At 46.6% G+C, this 16,879-nt stretch overlaps 1 protein-coding gene across 2 annotated transcripts; it reads right to left on the reverse strand.

Annotated features, from left to right (window-relative positions):
• Positions 1-4,621: 4,621 nt before the first annotated feature.
• LARP4 (La ribonucleoprotein 4) lies at positions 4,622-16,320 on the reverse strand. 2 transcript variants are annotated; one of them, XM_057385192.1, is made up of 15 exons: positions 16,275-16,320; positions 14,978-15,136; positions 14,623-14,698; positions 14,004-14,140; positions 13,681-13,784; positions 12,641-12,751; positions 12,218-12,271; positions 11,411-11,620; positions 10,887-10,990; positions 8,485-8,703; positions 7,786-7,834; positions 7,436-7,594; positions 6,764-6,885; positions 5,768-5,936; positions 4,622-5,061 (listed from the first exon to the last, which is right to left on the reverse strand). In XM_057385192.1, exons 2-15 carry the CDS (start codon positions 15,090-15,092, stop codon positions 4,723-4,725), a joined length of 1,968 nt encoding a protein of 655 aa, XP_057241175.1. In that variant the 5' UTR covers positions 15,093-15,136; positions 16,275-16,320; the 3' UTR covers positions 4,622-4,722. The 2 variants fall into 2 exon arrangements, with proteins under 2 accessions (XP_057241175.1, XP_057241176.1); XM_057385193.1 differs by lacking the exon at positions 16,275-16,320 and having other exon boundaries at positions 14,978-15,167.
• Positions 16,321-16,879: the final 559 nt, after the last annotated feature.

Consider the following 16,879-nt stretch of genomic DNA (forward strand, 5'->3'; position numbering starts at 1 on the left):
TCAGCTTTATTTTTCTAACTGTTATTTCAATTTCCCATAGCACCTTGGCAATGTCAAAAACAAATACAAATACATGTATTATCATTTGAACATTTAAAGCATGAACCTACTTCACACAAATTTTGTTTTGGACATTTTGACAACAGGAATAAACCAGAACAGACAGTCTAAAAGCCAGATAAGTYGCTTTTTTCTCCTTTCCTACCACTTTGAAGAGAGATCGTCAATGCCAAGGGGAAGCTGGATTCATCCGGGAGGAACAAGATGTCTGTAGTAACTCGAGCTCAATATATTATCTGAATATTTTGTATTCTATAAAAATTAGAACAAAACCCATTTATGCACAGTCTGTTTACATTTGAAGTTGCATTTTTTTTTTGGAAACTGTATCCATAACTGAAGTTCCATAAAAATAAACATCTGGTTCTTAAATATAAAATTTTAAAGTTGTTACAGGTTAGTTTGCAGATGGATTTTTTTTTTTTCAGAAATAAGTTGCTTTAACTCCATTTCAAGTCCTCCCAACTGTACATTAAAAACAGACTCAATGAACTCTTGAAGTGCCTACGCTAAAGGCACTGAAGAGAAGAGCCAACTAAAATACTACAACAACCCAAAATTATGTACCATCCTAAAGGAAGCTCAGACTATATGGAATATATACACGCAAAGAAGAGCATGATAAATCATTCAGATTAATGGCAACAATCTTACGTTTCAGAAGGAAATATCAAAATTAGAAACAAAAACTCTATTGCATATCTGTAGTAATCAAGGATTTACAAAAAAACTCATCAGAAGCCATTTCCCCCCGAAGTGCATTTCTGTTGCATCGTCTGTAATACAATGGTGCATTTTACAAATTTAAAATATCATCTGTACATACCAGATAACTCAGCCCAGGTAACCTCACCTGGGAACAGTAAAAATCGCCGACAGTTTCAAGACAATGAAGCTGATCTTGACAAAGTAGTAAGGCCATAGCTATTTAACTACAGTAAAGCATTGATTAAGTCACTTATTTGCTACTGATCTGCCACAGTATCATCTTTCTCTTCTGGTTAATAGTGGGTTACTATTTTTTTTTTGTTTTTTTTTTTTTTTTAAACCTACAGCTAGAACTGCACCATCATACTGTGCCAGGCTAATTAAAAAAAAATAAAACCAAAACAAAACAAAACAACAAGAGCAGGAATGTAAGATACTATAAAACTAACTTAATGTTAGAAATCGAAAGAAATAAAACTTTTTGCACTTTTAATTTCACTATCGCATGCAAAGAATTTCTTCTTCTCGCTCCCCAGTAATAAGAGAGTGGCCCAATCTTTTCCATGCACAGTAATTTGGAAAAGAACTGAACTGGGAAGTGTATTTCTGTCCCTAAGGGAAGTCAACAACGCTGAAAACAAGTCACAGTTCCTAAAACTGAAAGTTTTGTATGATTTGCACCTCCTGGTCTTTAATATCAGCAGAGCAGGACAAGCTCTGTTTGCATCCTGTGAGGAACTGCCCAGAGGGAACCACGGAGAGCCCTGAGTTCACCTGGAGCCAGGAGAGAAGGGACAATTCCAGCAGGGACAATCCCAACAGGGACAGTCCCAACAGGGACAATTCCAGCAGGGACAATTCCAGCAGGGACAATTCCAACACTCTGCCTCCAAACCATCCCTCTCTTCCAGTTCCCCCAGTCTGCCCAACACTCAAACTGGTGGGAAGGGACATGAGACCCTCCCAGTGCCAGTCCCAGTTTGGAGCAGAATTCCCACCCCAATACAGCTTCACAATCTCTGTATCCACTTGGGAATTTCCCCCTGCACGGAAAAGAATAGGAAGAAAAAAAAAAAAAAAGCCACATCCCAAAACAGAGTTTGAAATGGTGGAAGGGAAAAGGGAAACGCTCAGGTGAAATCTCTGCACACAGGTGTGAAATAAATCATTCCAAGTGCCCTAAAGTGAGAAATTTGGATGTGCTGGGAAAAGCAAACACTTAGAGCCTGACCTGTGTTCAACTGCACAAGAGGCACAAAACACTCCCAGAGCATCCCTTTGGCATCTCCCTGCAGGAAGATGGAGCCACAGTTGGTTGGGTTTTCCCTCATCTGATCAATGACAAAATTCCATTTCAGCAGTSAAAATTCCTCCCAGCACAGCCCAGTCACTGCCACAATCAGGGAATTGTCACCAACATCTGCAGCAGCCCCACAATTCCTCCTCAGAATCCCAACACTTCCTCAACCCCCCAAGACAGAGCAATCTCCCCTAAACACCCCTGACCATCCTACAGGCTCCTTTGGTTCCAGTTTGGCTGCAGGAATTGTTTAGAGCCTTTAAAACAAATGAAACTTTGCATTCATTGCATTTCAGGACTTTGACACTCAATACTTGCCTATCGTTCCAACAAGAGGAGCATTCTCAAATAAATGGAGAAGGGTCTGTAAGAATCCCTAAACTGTGGATGTGATCAACGATTTTTTTTACTAAATCAAAAAAAAAACCTCCCAAACCCAGTACAGGTAGCTTAAAAGAGAATAGTGATTTTAGGGGTTAAATATATATATATATATCTATGAATAGATAGATAAATATATATATGTAGGTGTAGTTCAGGACCCGAGGAAGTGGCAGGAAGCTGAGTCAGGGGAGATTTGGGATCAGRAAATCAGGAAAAATCCTTCCCYCAGAGGGTGCTGGGGCACTGAACATYCCCAGGGAAGGAAGGGCTCACAGCTCCAAGCCTGGCTGAGTTCAAACTGCATTTAGAAAATGCTCTCAGGCAAACTGGGATTGTTGGGATGTCCCGTGCAGGGCCAGGACYTGGACTCCAYRATCCTGATGGGTCCCTTCCAACTCAGCCTAGTCTATGATTCTCTGACTTTTTTTCTCTAGAACATGCGTAGAAATGAACAGTTAACTGCATMAATACATTATATTGTGTTATGAATGAACTCAAAGCAATTGCCAAGCTGAATAATAAGTTAGAGAAATGACAACTCTGGCTTTATATATATATTTATAAAAATAGATATGAGTGTTTTCCAAGCMGTTGATAGAGAATTCCTACTGAGGCCCAAGTCGCCAAGGGTTATCTGGCTAAGAAATCAGAAAATGAAAAATTTCACAGTTATTTTAACTGCCACTTACATTCATTCTATGGCAACACGAGYATATATTACTAAGATGGTTACGGAATATATCACAATTGAGTTTTCCAGTGTTCACAACTTACGACTTTAAATTTGTACACTTGCTATTCACTAAAAAAAAAAAGAGGAAAAAATAAAGATGTGATTCTTACTGCTGGAAGCTACTTTTCCCTAACGCTTTATACAGAACTTTGAACCCTGGCATGCTGATTTTGGCAGATTAATGCGCTSAATGTTCCTATTTCTGTCATTAATCACCCTGAAACTTAACCACTTACTGCACAATAGTGTTGCAAATTCAGTCAGCACACAGCTGGCAAGATGCCACCTCTCCAGCAGCTTCTCTGAACACGAGGGGATTTCTTTAACTCTGCACTTTTAGTTCCACTTTAAACAGTTCAAAAGGAGTCAGTTGCTATGACATCAGCTGTAAACAACGAGTTCCCAGGAGCACAAACCCTGATTTCTGGCAATAGAGCAGCACAGAGTCAGCACAGAGAAAACCCAGCCACAGCTCTGCTTTGCTGCCAATCGTCCAGAGGTGATGGTGAGTGCCCAGAGTTCCCCCTGCAAGGCAAAATTCCTGTCTCTGGCTGGAATTCCAACTCTTTACCTGTGCAGGTAACATCAGGAATTCCAACTCTTTACCTGTGCAGGTAACACCAGGTGCTGTGCAGCCACCTGCCCACCCTACCCTGGGGCTGCCTCGGGAAAACACAGCAAGAAAAATGCACTAAAGTCTGTAATAAAGAAATTAGAGAAAGTAACAAGAGAGGAAAAAAAGCAAACAAACAAAACCCCAAACCTAAGGAGTTGCCCTCAAAAGGAGGCGAGGAAAAAGGGCATTTTTAAGATTCTGAAAAGCTCCCTTTGCCTCCTTCCACTGTGCCTACAAGACAATTTCTGCTGTCCACACGCTCTCATCTACAATCCAGTATCCTGCAAAAATGATACCTTAAAAAGCTTGCTGAATGCAATATTAGTAAGGTCAAGAGACTCTACTTCAAGCTGGAAACACATGGTTTACTACAGTAGTACATTCAGTTTTCATCATCAGTACTAAGTGATGACACAGTTGTGGCTGCACTCGCTCCGCTCACGCTGCTGCAGAGGCCTCTGCAACGCCAGGCCATCCATGGCAGACACACCAGCCCACAAGCCAAACCTTAAATAGGTTAAAAAAAGTTCTAATTTTACAGAAATGCTCATTTTCCAAAAATAATATTCTCTTATCCTTTTCCTCCTACACCGAGGGACAGGTTAATTTGTCAACTCATATTCTTTCACTTTGTCAAAACGCTACTTTCACAACCCCAAAACTGATTTCAAGCAGGAAACCCTCTGCAAATTAAAAAACCAAAAAATACAAAAATTATAATCTCTATATTTATAGTGATTGGAATCCTCCAGCATTTGTGAAATCACTTTTAGAGATGAATTTTGGGACCCTCCACAACTTCTCCACACAAGCCACGCTCCAGTTCAGTATTCCCCTTCCCGAATCCTTCCTTCCTCAGTGTCTCTGCTGCTCTTTAGTCCACAGCTCAAGTGAAATAAAGCATCATTGGCTGGCCCAGCGTTACTTTGGTGAGCGGGGTGGCACGTACTGCTCCTTGCCGAGGCGGCGYGGCGCTCCCTGAGGCGAAGATCTGCGTCCAAACTGGCGCCTCTGTTCCCTGATTTTGCCAGCAGCTCCCCTGGGAGCTCCATTGCCACGGAACCCACAGAAATCCTTCATTCGAGCCTCGGGCCTCTCGTGAGGAGCTTTCTCTGGAGCTTTCTCGGCGGTGCCGCTCTCGTCGTTCTTGGCAGGGGGAACGATGTTGGTGCGGTGCTCCCTCAGAGGCTGCACCGGGACCGGAGGCGGCTCCTTCGGGGGCTTCTGGCAAACCTCGGCGTAGCTGAGCTTGCGAGGCTCCTTTGGGAGCAAGGAGAAGAGCGGGGTTTGCACAGAACAAGCACCTCCCAGCCCATCCCAGGCACAGAGGCAAAGCACAACAGCAACAACATGTACAGAGTGAAGGGAACGGCCCAGGGGCACCATCAGCACATCCCAGAGAAACGCAAATCTGTCATTCCCATTCCCTACTGTAAGTTAAGGGGCACCATCATCCTGAAGAAAGCTCCCTGTGTCATTCCCAGTCCCTGCTGTAGGTCCAGGGGCACCACCAGCACATCCTGGAGAAAGCTCCCTGTGTCATTCCCATTCCCTGCTGTAGGTCCAGGGCACCATCACCCAGAGAAAGCTCCGTGTCATTCCCATTCCTTGCTCTGGGCCCAGGGCACCATCACCCCAGAGAAAGCCCCGTGTCATTCCCAGTCCCTGCTCTAGACCCAGGGCACCATCAGCACATCCAGAGAAAATCCCATGTCATTCCCAGTCCCTGCTCTAGACACAGAGCACCATCACCCCAGAGAAAGCTCCCTGTGTCATTCCCATCCCTGCTCTAGACCCAGGGCACCATCATCCCAGAGAAAGCCCTGTGTCATTCCCAGTCCCTGCTCTGGGCCCAGGGCACCATCATCCCAGAGAAAGCTCCCTGTGTCATTCCCAGTCCCTGCTGTAGGTCCAGCAGCACCATCATCCCAGAGAAAGCCCCGTGCCATTCCCATCCCTCTCTTACCTGTGCTGACAGAGCAGGAGCTGCAGTGCCTGGAGCAGAAGGTGAGGAGGGGTTTGTCCTCGGGGGCTTTGCAGCACTGACAGGACAGACGGACGCCGGCGGGGACGCCGGGCTGGCCACGTCCTTTGGAGCAGACACTTCCTCTGGTTTGCTCTCAGGCTGCACCACGCTGAGAAACCAACAACAGCTCAACATTAAAACCACTGGCACTCGTGTTTCAGAGAATATTTCCTTTCTTTGAAGCCACAAGTACAGAACAGAACGGCACAGCCATTCCCACCACGATTTGTTCTTTCCATCTGCTGGCCTCTGGAGAAGATGCCACCCAATATTATTGCCAGACTCTGGTGAGAGCCTTTACTAGAACATGCAAATGAGTCAGCAGTGCCTTGGCAGCMCAAAGGGTCTGGGGGATCAGGTCCAGCACTACTGGACAGGTGAAGGAGGGGATTGTCCCACTCTGCTCTGCACTGGGGTGGCCTCACCTCCAGTCCTGGGGGCAGTTTGGGCACCACAATATAAAAAAGGATCTGAAGCTGTTGGAGAGGGTCCAAAGCAGGGCCAAGGGATGGGGAAGGGTCTGGAAGAGCAGCTGAAGGCACTGGGTGGGTTCAGCTGGAGAAGAGACTGAGGGGAGACTCCTTGGGGGCTGCAGCTTCACCCCGAGGGGCAGCTCTGATCTCTGCTCCCTGGGACAGGGACAACAGGGACAGGGACAGGACTGGAGGGAACGGCTGCAGCTGGGCCAGGGGAGGGTGAGGTTGGATCTCAGGGAAAGGCTCTTCCCACAGAGGGTCCTGGGCACTGCCCAGGCTCCCCAGGGAACGGGCACAGCCCCGAGGCTGCCAGAGCTCCAGGAGGGTTTGGACAGCGCTCTCAGGGATGCACAGGGTGGGATTTTGGGGTGTCAGTGCAGGGCCAGGAGCAGCACTGGGTGATCCCTGATCCCCTCCCAGCTCAGGACACTCCCCAATCCATGGTAATGCCCTCTGGTACCTCAGCAGCACAGGCTCAGTCTGGCTCGGGGAGCTGACGCTGGGCACGGGCGGTTGGGCAGTGCTGGGTGTTTGTTCATCCACAGCAGGAGCCGGGCAGGGTGACAGGGACTCTTTGCTTTCCTGCACACAGAGCACAAGGTACAAAATACACAAAGATGTTCAAATTGCTCCCCAATATAACACTGTAAGATATCTGAGAAGTGAGGTATTTCCAAAGGCTGCTCAAATCCTGGTTATAGGAATTTGACTTCTTTTGGACCATCACCTCTAAAGCAACACCCCTTTATATGGGCAAAACAAGCAGAGGGTAAAACCAGAACTAAGGCTGGATCACCTCAAAATCAGATCTTAGTCCCACCAGCTCAGAACACAGATTTACTGGGAAAGATCCCTTGTGCCCACACTCCACCAAACTGTTCCAACAGCCAACACTYCTCCTTYCTCTGCTTCTTCCCTCAACATTATWGAGTCTACACCACCGTAACTGCAGGAGCCCTGGCTGCATTCCCACAAAAAGCCAGGGAAAATGCACTGCTCTGTGAACAAAGCAGGATGAAGGCTGGGATTAAAGCCCTGGAGTATTGGCTKTACCAAACTGACTCTTCAGCAGGGAAAAGGGAATCCCAGCACCCAGACAGTCCCGTGTGTGTGACAGAGACAAGAGAGGCACCTTCTCTTTGCAGACTCCTTTGACRATGTCAGACATCCTGCTCTCCAGCACAGGCTCTCCCAGAATTTTCGCTGTGCTGCCAGGCAAAGGTGGGAAGTTGGATGCAAGCAAGTCAAACTTTGGTGTCTGAGTCTTTGTTTCTGCTGAAGGCTGAGGTCTCTGGAGAGGGAAAACACTYGTTAATAAAGTTGTAACATGGAGCAGTAAAAGCCCTGAGAAAGAGTCCCAGAAAAACTGTAAAGCCCCAATGAAATCTGAGCATTTAAGGACTCTGCCATTCCTCCAATAACTGCAAAGCCAACACTCTGCACTTCTGAGTGACTCCCTGCAAAAAGGGAAGCAGAACTTACTGAAACCCGGTCGTCCTCCCGTCTCCTCCGACCCCGGAACACGTTCCTCCTTTAAAGACAAGAASAGCAGTCAGTGCATTCCCTCAGCTGAAACAGGCACTGCTCTGCACCAGGGGATCCAGACACAGCTCTGGGATGTTCTCCYTCCTCAGGAGGGGYYCAAGTTCCARCACTCTTGGAACAGAGCCAATATGGGAACAATTTCTCTTTCTTAGCCCCTCGATGAGCATCTGGCTAATCAWAAGGACAGTTATTTTATAGTAATAAACTTATCACTCTGATTTCTCAGTGATCTGCCTTTTCAAATGTTTAAACCCCAAATTAMCAGAAAAAGAGATAAAACCARTTMATCTTAAAACAYTGAGRAGCATCATTCCCAACCAAGGACTCATTTATTATTTACTGCAATGCAGATGCAAACTTTACTTCAGCAAGTGCTTTCATTCTGGGGCCAAATCAGTTCTTTTAAAATAAAGACACCTCACTATCTTACTGCCAGCTATTTGTCAGAGGAACCATCAGCTGGAGAGTGAAGCCAGAACCATTCCTGCTCCCAGCTCAGTGTTTTTTACTAACCAGTCAGTTTTTTCATGGTTGGTTTTTACAGAAATACATTTTGTGTCGATGGCTGACACCTTTGGCTCACAGGAGCCAGGTCCCAGTTGCTGTGTGTGACACAAACACATCAGAGCCCTTTACCTGCCCCTGCCCACGCCGAAATCGCCGTTCTGCTCCAGCGGGGCCGAATCCTTCTGGGAATAGCCCTGCTCKGGGTGCCCGGGTAAAGAGCTGCTGTGCCTCTCCATGAGGAAATTCCTGGAGCTGGTTCTGCTCAGGTCACCCATGGGCAGTGCCCCGGCCCCGGGCGGCCCCTCTGGGTGCTCTGAGCTGCTGGAGGAACGGAAATGGGGCTTCACCCTGGGGACACAGAGAGAGAGGCACAGTGAGACCCCCGTGCTGAGGAACCACAGCAGAACCAYCCCCTGCTGCAGCTGACACCAAAAMCAGCAGGTCAGCARSTACCAGAACTCGTGTCCTACCTACARCTGTCAGGAACAAAGACATTTGTCTTCCCAACCTCCTTTTGGTATGGCTTTCTTGTAACCTCAAGTGTTGGCAAATGCAGAAAACATTGAGATCGCTGCCCAAATGGTACCCAAGAGGGGAAAAAAAATTCCCAAAACTGCAACCAACTAAAAAAATCCCAAACCCCAGGGGTCTGCCCCTCACTGCCTTTTCCATGCAGCACCAACCGAAGGCAAGAACCCCAAATTTTCTCTCCTCTGGTCAACTCTGCACATCTGATAATTTAAGGATAGCAGGAAGATTTTGCACACTCGCTGCTTTTAAACAATCTCATTGTAGCACTCTGTGAAAGCAGAAGAAACTCTCCCAGTGCAAGCCAAAGTACAATTCCTCCATCTCCCTTTCCCACAAGGATGTTGCAACAAACCAGTGCAAAATAAATATGAGTGGCTTAAACAAATGTTTAGCTACAGAGAAAACTCCAACMCTTAACTATTTATTGTACGAAACAAATCAGGTTTAGTGGGCCAAAAACAGCAGCTGGATGAAGCTGTTCAAGAGGAGATTTGCTGAACAGAGATTAATCGCCACTTCCCAGCTTCAAGAAGCATCAAGAACCAGTTTTAAGGGCCCAATAAAGCTTAAGTTTCYCATCAGCAAAATCACAGGGAACAGGTGGAGCAAAGTCAACTGAATTCTTCCATTTTGTCCGAGTTGTTCTCAAAATGGGAGAGTCTCTTGTCACTGCTCAGCCCTCAGATCTCATAATCTTACCCGTCATCGAGAAGGCCACAGTCTTGTCTGGGCAGAAGAGCAAAGCAGAAAAGACAAGGAAAGACAAAGGAGGGAAAAAGAAGAGCAGAGAGGAGGAGAAATGATGTGAGAGCAGCAGGAAGGAAGAGCAGGAGGAAGGAGGAGCAGGGAGCAGAGGCTGCCCAGGCGCCAACTGTGACCTGTTCTCTCTTAGCGCGATACTGGATCATCACTGGGCCAGCAGCACTGCACACACTGACCTAAAGCTGCAGCTTCAACCACCCAATTCTACACATGGAACTCTTCCCACAAGCAGGATTTCAAAAGCTCAGGGCTATGCAGATGTGATGCACAAGGAGGCATTTCAAGGTGTTAGTACTTGGATATACACAGCTCTTGCACAGCACCTCTACTTCCAAGGGGATCCAAATGCACAAGAGCTTCACAGACTTTATGATTGTGGACAATTTAAAGCAGAAAAAATCCAAATCACCTTTGTCAAGATGTGAGTTTGGAGCTGAGCAGCTGCAGCAGCTGCTCCATGTTCCAGGCAGAGTCACGCTCCCAGTTCCACTGTCAGTGCTGAGACTCTGCTGAGTCACCACAGAGCAAACCCTCAAGTTCCCCTTCTGCCAAGAGCCACAGACCTGAGCTGCACCACAATCCCACTCACTGCCCTGGCAGTTGTCAGCTGATTTCTCCAACAATTCCCACAGCAATTCCCATGGTCCCAGCCCTGTGCTGCACACAAACAACTCCCACCCCCACTCACAGGTTACTACTCCATTGTATTCACACAACTGCTCCAGCAACACAAAGCGTTTCCTCTCCCAGTGTTTATATCCAAGTCCTCACAGCTCTCAGGAAAGATGGGGATAAAGCAAATAAATTACAGGAACAGCCCCAGCATTGAGCAGTTGGACGCAGCAGTCGGGACAAGCAACTCCCACAGCAGGAACCAGAGGCTCCACAAGCCTGAGCCCAGCAGGAAGGGCTTATGTTGTGCTGCAGGAGTTTATAATCTGCCTATAACAAACATAATTACAAGTATGACCGTAGGAGGAAGTTATTTGTCTGCAAAAATTCCTCTGAGGCTCCTAAAGGAGTTACCTCGGCTCTCTCCAGCACTGCCTCCATTATTTTAGGAYCTTAAGCTGCCACCTTCTATTTAATTTTTTTTAATTAAGTTGAAAAACATCACCCATTTGATAAAATAAATAATGTGGTCCCATCAGAAAGCACTGCATATGGCATGCAAGGCACATTTCAGATCTCAGCAGTGTAAGTTTTCCAGGAGCAAACACCTGACAGAACTATCTTACCGATTCCTATGGAATGGGCGACCTATACTCAGAGAAGCAGCATTTGTTTTATATGATCCTGGTGTATTAAAGCCATTCACAAATCCACCGTTGGGAAAGGGGGCCTGCAACAGACAGAACAATCTCAGTGGGGCTGAGCTACAAAGAAAAACGTTTGCAGATCAGTGTTGAGTTTCAGCAGTTACTCATGGCTGTGATTTCACACTGGGTATCTACTGTGGTGTGACCTCACTATTCCAGCCAAACCCCCCCAGGTTAATCTGCATTTGCTTCAGCAGAATTCCCCCATTCCTGGGGTCTTCCAGCAATACAGGCTGCTGGATAATGGAATTTCACACCAAATTCCTTGAAATAAGCTGCTCCAACAGTGAGACTGGCAGCTCCTCTGACAGTGTTGCTTCATCAGGTCCATGACATGGCATAAAACAGACCAAGAAACCTGGAACACCCACCCAGCCCAGTGATAATTAATCAAATAATCCCTGACAGGCTCCTATCTGGGCTCCTGCTGCCCCATCACTCACCAGTGGTGTCTCAAAGTAAGGTGCAGGATTTGGAGACCAMGTCTGAGGCACGATGCTGTAAATGGAGTACTGCTGAGGGCTATATACAGGCTGCATAAACAGCGGGGAGGCAAACTGGGCTTGGGTCTGCACAGGCTGGGGATACACRCTGGAATCCACCACCCGGTATCCATTCTTAGCAAAAAACGTGTTGATGGCTTTTATCCTGGCCTGCAAGACAGCAAATCAACAGCATGCATCAGCTGGAGGAAAGGAGAACATGGAATCTGTCTTGTCAGCTGGAGGGATGTGAAGATGGATTACTGCTTATGAATGAAAATGGATAAAATCAGTCCAGATCACAATCCTGCAGCATGATAAGGGGAAGGAGACACATTGCTGTAGCTGGGGGATCTGTAAAACTGAAGATAAATCCTGTTTTCTACAGCAGGAACTGTCCAGACTCCAATCATGACAGCTCCTCTCACAGCACACTTTGCTCCAGCCTGCTGTGTGCAGCAGCAAACTCCAGATCACAGTGTTAGGAATCCCTCTCCTGAGCTCTGCAAACCCAGATTCTGGGGCAAGTGGAGAGGGGAAGTCAGCACAGGAATGTGTTTCACCCCCCCTGGGAGCAGTGCTGTGAGTAACAGCTGAATTGTCATTTGTCAGAGCTCCCCATGACCTCGTTCACATTTCCAGCCTTCAGAGCCAGAGTTATGGACAATCCTCCTGCTGAGTCCTTGGTTCCACCCCCCACAAATAATCACCATCATCCAAACACAAACAACATAATTCCAACAGAAACATCAGCCAAAGCAGCCTCACCATTACTGGCTTGCCCTGAAAGGTTTTCACTTCTTCCCTTAAGTATTTGAAYGCCTGCAGATACAAAAAAAAGATCAACATTAGAATATCTTGATAAAGTTGTACTCCCCAAAGGATGTTCCAGATTTAACACAAATGTGCAGCAATGTGCTTCCCTATCAGCCCAGCTAAATTCTTAACACTTCAAATTCAGGATTCTAGTGCCAGTCATGATGGGAGAGTGCTGAGGCAAGAGGCAGGCAAGGGAATTATAACCCCACAATCTCTCAACTTTAGTCTTATTAACCAGAATTTGCTGGTAATCTCCCAAAACAACAAAAAGGGGTTCAGTAAATAAATATTTCTTTTAGCTACAGGAAGCACATGTGCACTTTTCCTCGAGCAGAGGAAGAATTGAAGCTGGGTGTCAGAGAGCAGCCTTACCTGTTGGGCGTCTGTGTCGGACTGGAATGTAACGTACCAGTTGTTGTTGTGAGCAAACTCACAGCTTATCACCTTGGGGCAGTTCTCGTTCTTGAACAGAGCCTTCACCTCCTGGGGACACAAGGAATTCAGTGAATTCAGTGCAGTGAATGCTGAAGTGACCCAAGTTCATGCTCCAGCTCCTCAGCTGCCACTCTGCCATGCCCAGGGATGTTCTTTTATTCCCCTCTGCCTGTTTAACCCACAAATCCCACTCCAGCCTCCTGAGCTCCCCAGATAAAACACAGCAGCCTCAGGAAAATCAATTATCAATGGTGATATTTCCATATGAAACAGGTAGGGAAAGTGTGGCTTTAGATCAGCAGAATCATGGAGACAATAATGATTCCATGAAATATTTCTAAGTCAAGGCAAGCTGACAGCTTTGCAATAATCAGATTGGAAGGAGAGGGACAAGCAGCTGCTCAGCRTTTGCATTAAAAGAACTCATTAAAAAAAATGCTGGTAGACAAATACCCTGTGTTACAACCTCAAAAAACAAAGAACTAAATCATTCTGTTTGCCAAGTATCAGGAGGAATTTTATTATCCTCCCTTCTTGGACATAATGAGCTCAGCTCACACTGGGGCACAATGAATGAGAAATGTTTAGTAACATTTCTTGCTGCCAAAACAACCGTCTGACTTCAAGTAAAGTTATTGCTGTGACAAAAATTCAGCCTGAATTCCAAGCTATGCCCTGGACTGRTTTATTTTTGGATATGAAAAGAAACCAGTTCAAACTTCCTTCCAGAAAAGCTGAGCTAGCTCAGCTTTAGTGGGGAAAAAAGTTAAATATAGTAGTGAATAATGGGGACAATGGCAGTAAGWTTTTGTTTTGGTTATTTTGATAACACACTCAGGTGGAAAAAGTTACTGATGTGGTTTAGAAGAAAAATATCCGTGTTTAATCTAATTAAACACCACCTGACTTTTTTTTTCCTGGTGCTGTTTGAAGACCCATCTTTCAAAACAAGCAACAGAGTTATTTCTTTCCTTTACCTCTATAGGTGTTGTCTCAGGGATCTCACGGAGAATGATAATACATCGTTTGTGGTTTGGTCTGACTTTCTCTCCCCTTTCATCCACTTGTACCATAGGAGAAGCTGAAATTAAAGGATAAAAGTTGGAYTTTGTGCACATCTCAGCAGCACCAGATTCTCTCATGGAATTTGGAACAAAGGATGAGAATTCAGGAGCCTGGAACAGCCTCTTACTCAGTAAAGTTCCTGTCACCATTCACCAGCACAAACCATAACCAGCTCAGAGATTAAAACATCTCATGGAAGAATTCTTTGTGCTACTGATTAAAGGCCCAGACTTACATCTCAAAACTTCAAGAATAAGGTCCATATCTGTTGTCAGCTTCTTAATCCCTTCCATGTTGGCAATTGTCCATATTGGAACAAACTGATCACTGTCCATCTGAGACATCAAGTAGAGATCCTTTGAAAGATTCTCACTGAAAAGACATAAAATTGTTAATTAACAAAGATCCTGAACTGACTTAGAGAAAATTCAAAACAAGAGGATAACTACAGGCTTAAATACTGGCCAGTACAATTCAGAACAAGAACACCCTCAAATTTTCTCTCCTGAACAAATCTCAGTAAATCAACACAAAGCAAAGTAAGATAATTTTTAAACCTTAAACAAATTCCAGTGCTCTACACGTTGGTCTGCAAAAAGGTTCTGCCAAAGAGATTCTGGTGACACACAGTGAATTATTTTAACATTGTTTTAACAGGAGTCATCCTCATCCAAGGACAGGGATGCATGGACAGGACAGAAACAGCTGGAAGGTGCCACAGGGCTTGTCCAGAACATCCAGTAAATGTTGTTTTGTGTTTGTGTCAAGATGATGGTACATACCAAACTGAGAAGGGGATATTTGCCAAGGATTTTAATGAAGGGTTTACACCAAGCTGAGTTAACTGCACCTACCGTGAGAAGCAGAATTCAAGTTGTTTCCTCAAACATTCTCTGATGTCTTCTGTGGACACAGTGGAGCTGCCATCACCTGAAAGGGACCACATCCACCATCAACTCCTGCTTTCATGGAACRAGRCAAGGACACAGCTCATTGCAGAATRCAAGGATGAATCCCTCTGGGTAGSACCAAGAGATTAAAGCTCATCCCAGATGTTTAAAGACCCCCAGACAACACTCTCAGAATGACTCTGATCCCACTTTCCAGATGTTTGGCCACACCTGGAGCTTCCTGCATGGTCACACCACACCTAAAGCAACTCCAGAGGGTTCCAAACACTGACAGCAGCGTTTGAACTTCAGCACTCACCAGACACTTCATAGATTTGATATCCCAGATCTTCGGTTGCCAGGACAATCCCATTTGCTGATGCCTCATCAACTCCTGTGCCATTCCTTGTGGCTTCACAGGATGGGGAATACATCACTTCATACTGCTTGCAGCTCTCCTCTGAGATCTCTATGTTACCTGGCAAAGGAACAAAGCAGCAGCAGGAAAACTGTCAGCTTCAGCATATTTCCCATTTGAAAAATTTTGGCTACAAATATTAAAACAAATTCTCAAGAAAGCTGTACCTGAGAGTATCTAACMTTAGTCTGTATTTCTTAGACTTTGTGGTGGATTGAACTTTCTACCTCTCCAATTTCAGGAAGACCTGGTTTGCACTAAACTCTCAGGGATATGTAAATAAAAGTAAATAAAGGATACTGAAATTGATTCCCAAAGTGGCAGAGAATCTAAAAACCTGTCTTTTCATCTGAAATTTAAAATATTTAAGCAAAGTTGCTAAAAACAAGGGATGAAAATTGCTTACACTGCCTCGATTGCTTCACTTTGTTATGAAGAGACAAATGAGTTTCTGTCAGGCAAAGCACAAACCCAGCACTCTCTCCTCACTTCTGCTGACTTACCAGAAACCTTTGACAGGGCCACACAAGCTCAGTGCTCCCTTCTTTATCCCTAACTTTTACTAAACCATTTTGCAGGGAATCTTCTCCATCCTCTGTCACGCTTTGAGTCACCTCAGCTACACCTGGGATCGAGCCTGAGCCAAGTTAGACAAGTGAAACCAGCTGAATCCTTAGTTCTGGACACTGTCCCTGTGCTAAGGATGGGAACAGCAGCACAGTGGAACAGCCTGAACGGAGAGGAGCAACCCATGGATGCTGCTCCAGAATAAACTCCCCTGACAGCTCTCAGCAGCACCTTGGTGCTCCCCAGGATTGCAGGAGGCCCTCAGATCTCATTTTCCTGTTCACAGGGTCCAGTGGATGCTCAAGTGCAGCAATGTCACCAATCCATTTCCACACTCAGCACCCTGCCCCTCTTAGCGCGTTACTTGGTCATCACCGGGCCCCTGGATCCTGTTCCAGCAGAGTCTGACACTCCTGAACCAGAGCTGGTGACACCCAGCACCCTGAAAAACCACTCTGCTTTCACATGCTCCTTTCCTGTGCTGCTCCATCAGCACTGCCAGCTCAAGGACAGGAGGCAGAGGTGGCTCCTCCCTCCCAGCTGAAGTCCCCAGTGTCCCCAGGAAGGGCTGAACCCCACAGTGTCACCAGGAATGGCCATTATCACTTACAGCCGTGTCCCCACACCTCACCCTCGGCTGGAGTCCCCAGTGTCACCAGGAATGGCCATTGTCACACACAGCCATGTCCCCACACCTCACCCTCGGCTGGAGTCCCCAGTGTCACCAGGAATGGCTGGAGTCCCCAGTGTCACCAGGAAGGGCTGGAGTCCCCAGTGTCACCAGGAAGGGCCACTGTCACACACAGCCATGTCCCCACACCTCACCCTCGGCTGGAGTCCCCAGTGTCACCAGGAAGGGCTGAACCCCCCAGTGTCCCCAGGAAGGGCTGGAGTCCCCAGTGTCCCCAGGAAGGGCTGGAGTCCCCAGTGTCACCAGGAAGGGCTGAAGTCCCCAGTGTCACCAGGAATGGCCATTGTCACACACAGCCGTGTCCCCACACCTCACCCTCGGCTGGAGTCCCCAGTGTCACCAGGAAGGGCTGAACCCCCCAGTGTCACCAGAAATGACCATTGTCACACACAGTGTCCCCACACCTCACCCTCGGCTGGAGTCCCCAGTGTCCCCAGGAAGGGCTGAACCCCCCAGTGTCACCAGGAATGGCCACTGTCACACACAGCCATGTCCCCACACCTCACCCTCGGCTGGAGTCCCCAGTGTCACCAGGAATGGCCACT

This window comes from Malurus melanocephalus, unplaced genomic scaffold (genome assembly GCF_030028575.1).
Source record: "Malurus melanocephalus ecotype Western Australia unplaced genomic scaffold, MMel_1.1 scaffold_798, whole genome shotgun sequence".
Classification (NCBI taxonomy): Eukaryota; Metazoa; Chordata; class Aves; order Passeriformes; family Maluridae; genus Malurus; species Malurus melanocephalus.